Below are 13,220 nucleotides of genomic sequence, written 5' to 3'. Positions count from 1 at the left end.
TTAATTCAATGCCATTCATAGTTTCATTCATTTTGTTGTTTTTTTGATGATAATCATCATCATCATCATCGTTTCCCACATAAAATCATGATGATGATCATCATTAGAATTCGTTCCTAGCCACACTAATCATCATTATTATTATCATCATTAGATTTTTCAATGAATAAAATCAACATTCTTGGTGGTCTTGGTTTTCTTTTGGTTGGCTGGAACTTTTGAAAAAAAACGGTTCAATTTATTTTTATAATATATATAGTGCTTTTGGAAGAACCTGATTCTATTCCACAAAAAAAACAAAAACAAAAGAAAACAAACAAATTTGATTTGTTAATCATTTTTCTTTCGTTCATTTCTTTACCTGGTTTTTGTGAAAAAAATCATTTTAACCTGAACATTCGAACATTCGAACATTAAAGCGCAAGCGCTCATCGAACATCAAAAAAAAAAAAACATCAACCGGGAGTTTGCGCATCTTTTTTTTCGTTCTGTTAACTTTATCTCTTCAACAATTATAGAGTCAGAATGGGCGTGTGTTAATTAGAAAAAACAAAATTCGTTCGAATTTATTTTAAATTTTTTGTAAAATAATTTGATTTTTGATTTTTTGTTTGTTGTTGTAAAATAATAAATTACACAATATGAATAATGTTCAATGATAAATGTTTTTTTGGTTTGTAAATTTTTTTGAAAATTATTATTATTATTATTAATGAAATATTTACAAAATAAATAATAAATGTAATACAGGTAGAGAGTATTGCTCATAGGTAATTGATTGTCTGTGATTTTTATCGTTTTGTAAAGTTTATATCAAGAAAAAAATCTTGATTTGAAAATACTGTAGGTAGGTTTATATGCGGGTGTATGAATTGTGAATCAGTGAATCAGTGAATAATGTCATGATCGGTTGCAAGTGATGATTGATACTCTGAAAAGGTGAAAAATATTTACAATTTTCAAAATCTGTACAAGAAAATCTTATTTAATTAAACAAATTAATTAATTAAGCAACAATAGGCATATTATTTGTAAAATTGTTAATCATTGTTGATGCTTGATAATGATGATGATGATTTGTTTGTTGTTGTTGTTGTTGTTGATGATAATGTTGTTGTTGTTGTTGATGTTGTTGTTGTTGTTGTTGTTGTTGTTGTTGTTTATGTGGTTTAGGCATATGTCTTTTCATATGTAATGCTAAATGATCCGAACGTGCAAATGAACGTTCACAAACTTTACATTGAAATGGTTTAGCACCCGTATGTTTACGATAATGACGTGTTAATTCATCTGAACGTGCAAAACGCCATTGACATTCAGGCCATTGACATCTATATGGTTTTTCACCTGTTTGAATCAAATTAAACAAAAAAAATCAATCCAATATTAACTCGTTCGCTACCAGCGCTTGAGAAACAAATCTTTAACCACAGCCCATGGAATTTTTTATAATAGAACTTTGAATGGCAATGATTTTAAAACCAACGCATATTTGTAAAAGTAATTATATAAGAAATTTGAAAAAATCTAATTGATAAATAAATGTAAAATCTTAAACGACGAGTATTTGCATTTATGTAAAAACAAAAACGACGCAAATTTGATCAAATGTGAATACAAAAACCAAGCATATTCGATCAAATGTAAAAACAAAAACGACGCAAATTTGATCAAATGTGAATACAAAAACCAAGCATATTCGATCAAATGTAAAAACAAAAACGACGCAAATTTGATCAAATGTGAATACAAAAACCAAGCATATTCGATCTAATGTAAAAACAAAAACGACGCAAATTTGATCAAATGTGAATACTAAAACCAAGCATATTCGATCAAATGTAAAAACAAAAACGACGCAAATTCGATCAAATGTTAATACTAAAACCAAGCATATTTGCTTAAATGTAAATACAAAAACGACGCATATTTGCGTCGTCGGGTTCAAAATAAAGAACTAAAACGACGCACATATGCGTCGCTGGTAGCGAACCTGTTAATTATCAAGTCATTGGCCATTATATAAATGGAAAGAGAAAAAAAAATCATCAAAAATTTTCATTCATAAAAAAAAATTTATGATGATTGCCCAAAAGGCAAGAGATTTTAGGATAGAATACAGAAGAAGAAGAAGAAGGACCAGGTGAACGATATATATATAGAGACGATGTGATTATACTAATTGCAATCAACGTTTTCTAATCTTATTTTCATTTTCTTAGTTTTCGTTCAATCAAAAACGATTAATCATCACCATTCACCATGAAATGAAATGTGAATGAATATTGCTGAACAACAAGAAGATGAAGAAGAAGATGGAAAAAATTCACGCGTCATACTACTACTATCTTCTGTTGTTGCTATGGTTGTCGTTTTTTTTTTGAAAAAGATAAGATGTTGATGTTAATGATGTTTGTGGCTAATGGCTGGCTAGTAGATTTTATTTTTTCTATATCTGATCATGTCTGGTTGAATATGATCAGATGGAATTCATTGAAGAAAAATTTTCATTTTAAAAATTCATTCTTGCTATCTTTATGAGAAATTTTATCAGAATTTTTGTTTTTTGTTTTTTGAAAATTAATATTCCGGTTATGATTAGTTTTTTTAATATCAATATAATAACCGGATTGATGTTTACCAGAAAAAAAATTTGTTTTTTTTCGGTATCAAAAGGATTAATTTTGTTAAATTGAAAAAAGTAACTTACCCGTATGTATACGTTGATGAGCTTTCAGGTGTGAACTTTTTGTATAAACTTTTGTGCAACCTGATCAAGGGGTTTAGAGAAAAAAAATTATTCGATAAGATAATTGAATCGAGAGAGGGAGAAAGAGAGAGAGAGAGAGAGAGAAAGAGAGGGAGAAAATGAAAGAATTTAAAAGGTTTATCATCGTCGATGACCACCGGATGGTTGGAAATATAGCAAATTTTTTGCATTTTTAAAGTGAAAATTCTTTATTTAACACACTTTACAAATTCATTTTTGAAATATTTTTTCTAATCATCCGATATCAAATTACATTCATGATGATGATAATATAACGTGTGTGTGTGTGTGTGCTCCGCAATTTGTATTTAAAAAAACAAAATGAATATAAAAAACAAACATTATCATCATAATCATCATCATCAAAAACTTGAAAGAATTTTCATTCTTGACCATCCTGTTTGATGCTGATTATGTGCTAATAGTCTTCAATAATAATTATCTAATGATGATGATGATGATTTTACTACTGAAATGCTGAATTTCTATTCAAAAAGAAAATTTCAATGATAAACAAACAAACGAAAATGAAGAAGATCCAATTAACTTGTTGCTATTATCATTTGTCATTGTTTTTTTTTTTTTTTTTTTTTTGGTCGGTTGTTGATGATAATGATCATTATCATCAACAACAAACGATAATTACACTAATGAATGTAATAGAAATCATTCATTTGAAGAAATGAAAAAGGAAACGGCTAAATGATGTCACCATTATCGTCACTATCACCACCATCATCTTCAGTAGAAAGTAGCGAAACATCAATTTGCTACACGCGATTTTTTTTTGTTTTTGAGAAACATTCCATTGATGATATGTGTTTTCATCGATGATGATGATGAGAACAACTTTTAAATACAGAAAAATATTTCATTTTACATTAATTATGGACAATGGACACTATCTATCACTAAAGTTGTAACAATTTTTTTTGTTTGTTTTAAATGAATGAAACAACCAAAAAAAAAACAAAACAAAAGATAATTATATTTGAAATGACAAATTGTCGTGTGTTTGAGTGATTTTTTGTTGTTGTTGTTGTTGTCAAGTTAAATAAACCTCGATAAATTCAACATGGAATTTTTCAACATATGAAAATTCTGCAAATCTTTTTTTTTTTCTTTTGCAACGGAAGTTTTTGTTTTGTTTTGTTTTCTGTCCATTGGTCACTTATTAAAATCTGGCTCTTGACAAGGCAATGTTAATTTTGTATACAGCTGTCCGAAATCTTTGAATCTATCATCCACATATAAACCCGAAGTTGTCCGTGTTTTCTCTTCAAAATGACAAACAACAAAAAGAAAGAAAGAGAAAAATTGTTTCCGATCATCAAAATAGGTCCGGAGATATTCACTTTCCCAAAATGCAAAAACTTTACTGTTCCATAGACCCGGTTAATGTGAAAAAAGAAAATGTTTCATGGTCAATTTATTATTTGATATTTTTTTCCCATTACCATTATCGATATTAGTTGTGTATGGTGAGTGTGTGAAAGAGAGGGAAAGAAAAAGAAAGAAAAAAAAATACCTACTAACCTGGATAATCACAACGGTGTATACGACGTTTTTCTAGTTCAGGATTATTTCGTCGATTATATCTTGGTTGTGGTGTTATTAAAATTGTTGCTGCTGTATTTTCAATATAACGTGATCCTGAAACAGTACTGGAACTATCATTTTTACTACTACCATTATTATTATTATCACTTGTTGATGTAGTAGTATTAGTATTACTGTTGTTAGCTTGTAATACACCGGACGTACCGGTAAAAATTCGATGAGAAAGTGCTTTGACCGATGTTGATTGCCCGGTACTTTGTCGTTGTTGTTGTTGTTGTTGTTGTTGATTACCGTTTGCTATTGTTGTCGTACCGTTTCGATTCAGGTGTACAGTTTTTGCTATCGTTTTCGTTTTTTTCGTTGTATTGCTACTGGATGATGATGAACTACGATTTGATTGTGTTGTTAATGTTGTTGTTGTTGTTGGCGATAAAATTGAGGACACTTGAGAAAATTGGGCCACAATATTTGCCTGTTTCACACAGTTATTATTATCTGATGTATGATGATTATGATGATATGCAGGTGAACTTGTTTGATTGTTAATCGTGTGAACCGATGTTGATGTTGATGATGATTTATTTGATTGGTGATGAACGGATTGTTGTTGTTGTTGATTATTTGTAGTTGCAGATGATGATGATGATGATGATGTTGATAATGATGATGATGGTGAACCTGGTTCTGAACTAGGCGGTGTTGGTGGCATATATCTTGATGTTGATGATGATTGTTGATTTAATGTTGTTGTTGTTGCTGGTGGTAATCTAATTGTTGTTGGTGTTGTAAATGAATTATTATATAAAGAATTTGTTGATGATCCATATTGTTGATAACCGGTTGTTGTTGTTGATGAATCTAATGATGTTATTATTGATTCAATTGGATATTGTTGTTGTTGTTGTTGATGATTATTATATGATAACGCATCGATTGATCTTTGATCATTATTATGATTCCAATTTGTTACGGATTGTCCATCATATCCATTATTTATCATTGATGGTTGATAATTAGTACGTAAATTTCCATTCATCATCAATGGTTGTTGTTGTTGATGATGATGATTATTACCGATTGTTTGAACAAATTGTTCATAAGATGATGATGTTGATGAATTTGTAGATAAAATTGGATTCATCGATGATGATGTTGTTGGTACAGGAATAATTGTTGTTGTTGGAAAATTATTATTACTATTATCATACATATTATAATGTGATGATTCAATCTGTGTACTTAATTCTAGATTTGTATCATTCAATATTTGTGCTTTAAAATGCATTGAATCATTATTGGTAAATGTTGTTGATGATTGTTGTTGTTGTTGTTGTTGATAGTTACCATTATTATTATTATTATTATTATTATTTCGATTCATTGATGGACGATCCATATTTAATGATATTGATATCGATAATGATGATGATGATTTTGATTGTTGATCATTATTATTAAAATTATTATAATCAATCGATTTTGGTGATGATTTTGATTGTTGTTGTTGTTGTTGTTCAATCGGATAATTTATTGGATGTTGTTGTTGTTGATGAGGATGATGATGATGAAAACCGGACAATGGTTGTTGTTTTTCCTAGAATCAAAGAAAAAAAAGAAATGAAATTTTAAAGTTTAATTAAAGTTTTGAGGATCCAAAATATTTCTTTTACCCAAAATTTATCTGACAAATGACCTCAGCATCCTCAATTAAGGCAACAAAAAAAAAGATCATTTGCAAAAAAAAACCTCGACATTTGGTCATAATTAATCGATGATTGGCGATAAAACAAGTGAAGTATTACAACAACAAAAATTGATAATTTATCAATGTTTTTTCTTTACTTCTGAAAATTTTTCACCTCCAAAAAACACATACACACCAACACCAACTTTGGTTATAATTAGTGTGGTGGATATTTCGTAGGATGATAATATTTTTTCTTTTTTTTCTTTAGTGTGTGAAATAGTGAAAAAAAAACAAATTATAATCAACAAAAATAAGGTGATGATAAGTCTATTTGGTCATCAGAATGCTGATCAGTAATAATTTTTTTTTACCAATCGATCGAAGATCGAAGATCAAAGAAATTTGATTAGATTTTTTTTCTTTCTCTCTCTCAGATCTGACATATCATGTGGATGTGAAACCAGAAAATATATTGATAAAACAAAAAAGCCGTAAGGCATATATTTATCCGAAAAATGGCGACCTTAACATTTCATTTTATAGCCAATTGAACCCCCAAATGAATGATGTTTAGATATTTGGAAAATTTATCTATTTTTTTGTGCTCTAAATTTTTTGTTTTAAAGTAGAAAAAATGAAATCGAAATTTTTCAATGATTTTTTTTCATTATCACTAGGGATTCCATCATTTTTTCGGTGAAAAATCATCAGAAGCTAGGTATTTTTTTCGGTTTTCTATGTGTTTTTTGACACAATTTATAACCTTTATGAATTTTTTTTTCATTAACATCTATCAATTTGCCACACACACACGTATGTCAGTTGGTCAACGAAATTGATGATGATGAAATATCGAAGAGAGGTGATCCACCACCATCACCACCACCAGTAGTTTTCATCATCATCATCATTTCGACATTGGATAAAAATAGACCAAACTTCAATTATTCACCGGAACATTGTCAGAAAACAGTGTCAGAACAACAAACACCAATTCTCATCATCACGATGAAAATATTTTCATTTTTGGATAATTTAAAATTCAGATAAGAAATTAATCCAGGAAACAACAAGTTTTTACCCGAAAAAAATAATAATCATAATAATAATGAATCATGGATTATGATGATCTAGATTAAGCAAATTTGTAACAAAGTAAATTTTGTTTTTTCGTTAAATACATAATCATAAAATAAAAGTCAAAATATTTGGATTTTTAACATTTTCTATTTCAGTCATAAGCGTCAAATTGGCCTCATAGTAAGCTCATGATTTATTAGGTTTAATGACGATCATGATGATCCTGATGATGATGATGGAAATTTCTGTCAAATTTAAAAAAAAATTTGTTTTCGTATATAAATAATATCTCACCATAAGATATACAGGAAAAAAGGACAAAGTAGAGGGTCTCGCGGAAAATTCACATAGATTGCGTATTTCTAGCTTATTGACATTGCTACGCTGGTGATTTTTGTTTTTCTTTAGAAACGAAAATCAATGACAGCTATAATTTGTAAGTTATTTTTTTCAAACGAAATAAATGACAAACGATAAATTTCAAAATGAATGATCATAATCCGGACATAATTTTTCAAATAAATATGCACAAAAAAATGGAGGAAAAAAAAGGTGATTATCCAATAATCACCGCACACACACACACACACACAAACATATAAATATTTACACTGTAATTGAATAACATCCGATTTTTTTCTTTCTAGTTTTTCTCGTTTTGTTTTGATAAATTTTTAATTGCACGTAAAAAAAATTTAAAGAAAAAACAGTGATTTACCGTTTTTTTCTTTTTCCAAAATGTGGATTAACAAAATAAACTTAATGATCATTATGATCCAGAACAACAAACAACAAAACAAAGCAAAACAAAACAAAACAAAACAAACATTCATTTTCTCTGGCACACACATACACACACAGGTAAAACTTCCGGTCTCGATTTGACCTTTTTTCCTTTATGTTTGGCTTAATCTTGCTTTTTCTGTGTGTGTGTGTGTGTGTGTGTGTGTGTGTGTGTGTGTGTATTCCAATAATGATTATTTAGTTTTTCTCTATTGCTTTCTTTTTGTTGTTTTTTAAAGAAACGATCGAAGAAAAATAAAGGTAGGTGTAATGATCATTCATAATAATGATGATGATGGTGATGGTGATGATGATCATTTCGTGATCATCATCTTGTCTTGATGTGAACACCTTTGATAGGTTTTTTTTTCTTCTCAGTATTGCAAAATATAAATAAATAAAATTTACAGCATGCGTAACACTTGTTGATAATGTTACGCATGCTGCTATTAAAGAATCTAAATTGCAATTAAAAAACAAACATTAGATTTCTGTTGATCAAAATAAAAAAAAGAAGAAGATTTTGAAGTAGCTAAAACACTTGTCCATCTCTCTCGATGGAAGTGTGTGTATGAGTTATGTGTGTCTTGTGTGTTGTTAGCTTAAGATGATGATGATGATCATCACCATCATCTTGGATGATGGTTTTTTTTGACAACCCCCTGATCATCTTCATTAATGATGATCTTATCTTGACCTTTTTCAAATAAGGTCATACAACAACGACGAGAAAAAAAGTGAAAGAATATTATCGGGATTCATTGATATTTTGGTAAAATTTTTTTCGGGTTTTTTTTCAATTTTGAAAACAAAAATTTAGACCTAGAATTGTTTTGTTTTCACTTCAGGGCTAATCGGGTTCAGCAAAAACAAAACAAAACATGAAAAATTACTTCAACAAATTGTTCAAACAATAATAATTTACACTGGAAAATTGGCAAAAAAAACACTTGACTAGAACAAAAAAAATTACTGGTTCTTCTACCTGGTTGCAAAAAAAATTATCATTATTTTATGACCATCTTCAATCAGCAATCAGTCATTGAAGAACAAAAAAAAAAACTCTTTGAGTTCCAAATTTGCCCAAAGGAATAATTTTCTGGAATGATGAAAAAATCACCAAGCAGCAAACATATTGACCAACCGAAAAATATCATTATTGCTTTATATGGGCCTTTACCATAAAAAAATGAAAAAATTATTATTGGTGATAATTCAAATGATTCAATGATATTATAATCATTGTTTAATTGTTATTCAAAAAAAACATTCCGATTGATCTAAATAAAACAATAACAACAAAAATTATTTATTGTTCATTCATTCATTCATCATTAACATTTTTCGGTGTGTGTGTGTTTGTGTGTTTATGCGTGTAAAATCCAAATGTTTATGATTCTCGATTACATAGCCTTGAATGAATTTGATGAAAAAAAATTATATTGTTATATAAATATTATGGTCATTTTCTTTCTTTGATTGCGTAAATTTCAATGACACCACCACCATCATAAGTAACATTTTTTTTTTTTTTTTTTGAAAGAAAAAAAAAGATCATTTATTTGATTGATTGATTGATACATTGAAATACAGGTAAAAAAAATGACTTTATGGCTTTTTTTCTTTTCAATGAAAATTTCAAATTTTTGAGTTTGCCACTCTCCTGTGTGTTTGATCAATTTTTCAACGAAAAAAAATAAATTATATAACTTTTCAGGTATTTTATAGCCATAGGTATTCTTGCTTTCTTTACAAATTTTAAACAAACACACACACACACACACAAAATCAAGAATCAAATTTGATTTTTTTCTTTTTGAAATTAACATTTATGTTTCGTGATAAAATGAATGGTACATTTAGTGTGTGTGTGTTACAATTGTACAGAAGCATCATTATCAGGTTGTTGTTGTTGTTGAACAACAACAACAATATCAGAATGAAGAAATTCCTGAATATAAAGCGAATTCGTTTTGGTATGTACGGTGTATGTTTTATTACCCGAATTTATTACGTTTTTTTTCCTCGATTCTTCTTCTTGTTTTTTGTTTCATTGAAGATCATCATCATTGATCAATGATGATGATCCATGGTAGATTTATTTTCAAATTAAAGAAAAAATTGTTTGTTTGTTTGTTTTTTGATTTGTTTGATTTGAATTTTTTTTACAACATGTTACTATATTTATATATCACTGGAGAGAAAGATAAACAAAAAATCAAACACCAATCAAACAAAATAACAGATAAAAAAAAGTATGAAGATAGAGAGAGATAAAATGTGTTTGATCAAGAAATTTTCTGTTTTAGCTTTATTATTTTTCATCAATGAAAAATTCCTGTTCTATCTTTATATATTTTGTTTCTATATGAAATAGGTTTTTCTTATTTATTTTTCGAAACAAAATCAATAAGAAAATTCCTTATATTGATTGCTGCAGAAAAACAGAATCGATAATTCAAATCTAAAAACAAACAATCAATGTTTTTTGGAAAAAAGAAAGAGTTAAGAATCAGTTATTTATAACTGTTGCTAAGAATAACCGGACCAAATATTTGATTTTCTCCTTTTCTCTCTCTCACACACACAAATAATCAAGAAAAATATGATTGAAATTTTTGATAATTATAAAGATAGTCAAAACCGAAAAAAATAACAAATGTCAACTTATCTAATCATTGATTAGTTGATTTAAAGTTTTTAACAGATAATGAAAATTCTGTTTTCTGTTTATTTATAAAAGTGTGGGTGTTACCGTGTGTCTACACGATATTTTTGTCTGATAAATGTTTTTTTATTGACCAAAATAATAATAATGATAACCTAATAATTAAACCAACAAAATTATTTTTTTCACTATGAAATTTTAAACCAGAAAAAATAATAATAATTTTGAAAATTTTTTGGAAACGAAAACCAACAATTAAGAAATCGTTTCACTGACCAAACCAAATAGGTTATAATTATAAACTTTATTGATCATCAATCGATTTTTTTACTTTTCAGCTAAAGAAAAAAACAATGATTCGTTGTTATTATCGATCTAACCGTTAACATGTTATTATCGAATTTGCATGCCACGAATTTGTTGTTTGTTGTTGTTGTTGTTGTTAAATTATGGTGTTAATATCATTTTTGTTTTGGAAAATTCTTTAAAAAAATGATCATAATAATTACCTCGATAATATTATTTGTTGTGGTCATCATCATCATTGATGATGGTGATGTTGTTGACCATAATGAACCTGGTGGTGATATACTTGGATTATGTGATTGTAATGGTGGTGGCGGTGCAGGTGGATATGGATTAAAATGTAATGGATTTTGATAATGATTATTATGTTGTTGTTGTTGATGATGATGATAAAGATGATGATGATGATGATGTGGATGATGATGATATGGATGTTGTTGTTGATGATGTTGATGATGATGATGAGAATTATGACGATTATTATTTACCATTGTCATCATTGTTGTTGTTGTTGTATCTGGTACAATTTGATCAGATTCATCTGTTATTGATGAACGATATGATAATGGTGAAAATGATGATGAAGATGATGAAGATTCATTTGTAATTTCAGATTTTATAATTGGTAAGATGTTATTATTTATAAAATATGGTGATGTTGTTGTTGTTGAAATTGAATCCAAATTTGCCTCTAAAGATGATATTTGTTGTTGTTGTTGATATTGATTTGTTGTTTGATTGTTGTCCATCGCTGTTGTCATTGTTTTCATCATTATCATTTTATTTGATGGTATCGATTGAATTAGATGATCATATAGAATTGACATTTCAATATTCAGTTTTCACTAGTTTTTTAAAATTTAACACATTTGAAACACACACTCTGTGTAATTTAAAATTTAAATCAATTTTTTGAACTAGCACTGATGATGATGTCACTTTTTTCTGTTTCAATTCTATGTTTGAAATAGAATGATTGAATCTGAATGAAATTCAAACAAGAAATTTATTTTTTTCGAGAAAAAAAATTGAAACCTGTTGAACATGAAACGATGATGAACTGAACTGAATGACCGATATGAGAATGATGACTTGCTTGGCATACCTGGCTTGACTGACTGGCTTTTTTTTGGAATGAAAATATTACCTTACAACATTCATTGAATGATTTAGTTTAAAAACTCTACACGCTAGCTATTAGATGCGCAACAATATGGACAACCTACCATATATTTTAGATTGAAGAAAATACTGAATCCATCTTTTGAATGTTATGTTATGAAAGTCCGCCCAAAAAAACACGGTGAAAAAGATAAAACTTAACTCCTCCTTTTTTTTGACTGTTTGATTCAATGTTTCATAGTTTTTTCTCTGCAGCAATTTTTTTACAGAATGAAAATGCTTAAAGTTTTTCTTTTGTGGAGGTATTAGAGGGGGTGTAAAGAGGAGAATGAATATCTCAATGAAATTGGATACCTTTAATCATTAAAACATTGAAGGAATTTTTGTTTTTAAATCAAAAGAATTTAAATGGAAATTTCGATTGATTTTCTCTATTCCGGTGAAAAAATCATACATTAAAAATGTCATCAATATTGTTAGATCACAGAGATTCAATTCGTAATTGAAAACTAATTTCGATATGCCAAAAAACAAGATGTATCTCTACCATCGGCCTAATCTTTTATCTGTTTTTTTTCAAAATGAAGAATTAACCGAAAAAAACAGAAATATGAACAACTCTAATCATAATTTCCAATCACCGAAGGCCATTTTCATTCATCATTTTTATTTATTTTTTTTATTGAAATAAACATTACATTACATTATGTAATGTAATAATAAAAAACAAATTGATTAAATCATCTCGATATTGTTAAATGAGAACAAAGAAAAAGAAAAAAAATAGACAATAATAATGATTATTAAACAATTTCATTTTTGTTCTGCATAAACTGATATCGATTTACTGTTATGTTTTTCCTTGATGATGATGATGATTTATTTGTAGCTTATAAATATGTTTTTCGTTTTCTTCTTTTTTTGTTCATTTTACATTTACAATTAGTTTATTTAAATCATTTTACAATTAAAAAAATGAATAAATTTTTGCTGTTTGATGATGGCTTTATCGATTATTTGTTCAATTTGTTTTTATCGTTTACAATTTAAATATTTTTTCCGTTTGTTTGTTTGTTTGTTTTGAGAGGCAACTTACATACAAAAAAAATCAATTGTTTAATTCATTGCTTCAAGGCATTCAAATCAATCATCATGATTATCAATGATCATCAACAGTGGAAATTGATTTGTTTGTCATTATTGATTTATTTGCAATGGAAAAAATTTAATTGAAAATTAAAAAA

The 13,220-nt window shown here is 27.9% G+C and overlaps 1 protein-coding gene across 1 annotated transcript; it reads right to left on the bottom strand.

Annotated features, from left to right (window-relative positions):
- Window positions 1-534: 534 nt before the first annotated feature.
- On the bottom strand, window positions 535-11,989 carry LOC113795512 (uncharacterized). The gene is made up of 4 exons (XM_075820895.1): window positions 11,058-11,989; window positions 4,307-5,924; window positions 2,711-2,770; window positions 535-1,347 (listed from the first exon to the last, which is right to left on the bottom strand). Exons 1-4 carry the CDS (start codon window positions 11,679-11,681, stop codon window positions 1,007-1,009), a joined length of 2,643 nt encoding a protein of 880 aa, XP_075677010.1. The 5' UTR covers window positions 11,682-11,989; the 3' UTR covers window positions 535-1,006.
- Between the last annotated feature and the right edge of the window lie 1,231 nt (window positions 11,990-13,220).

The sequence above is a fragment of the Dermatophagoides pteronyssinus genome, unplaced genomic scaffold, assembly GCF_027571235.1.
Source record: "Dermatophagoides pteronyssinus isolate colony J.1.1.1.1 unplaced genomic scaffold, Derpt_VIB-CSIC_2022.12 sq0008, whole genome shotgun sequence".
Lineage (NCBI taxonomy): Eukaryota > Metazoa > Arthropoda > Arachnida > Sarcoptiformes > Pyroglyphidae > Dermatophagoides > Dermatophagoides pteronyssinus.
Note: the sequence above shows the minus strand (reverse complement) of the source record. Positions and strands in the feature narration are given on the sequence as shown.

What these genes read in the sequence shown, in the direction of transcription:
- LOC113795512 (XM_075820895.1), bottom strand. Translation starts at nt 11,681, where the DNA reads ATGTCAATTCTATATGATCATCTAATTCAATCGATACCATCAAATAAA. An exon ending in CAACAAATAATATTATCGAG is followed by an intron (nt 5,925 to 11,057) that starts GTAATTATTATG and finishes CTTTGATTCTAG; the next exon opens with GAAAAACAACAACCATTGTC. An exon ending in TCATCAACGTATACATACGG is followed by an intron (nt 1,348 to 2,710) that starts GTAAGTTACTTT and finishes TGATTCAAACAG; the next exon opens with GTGAAAAACCATATAGATGT.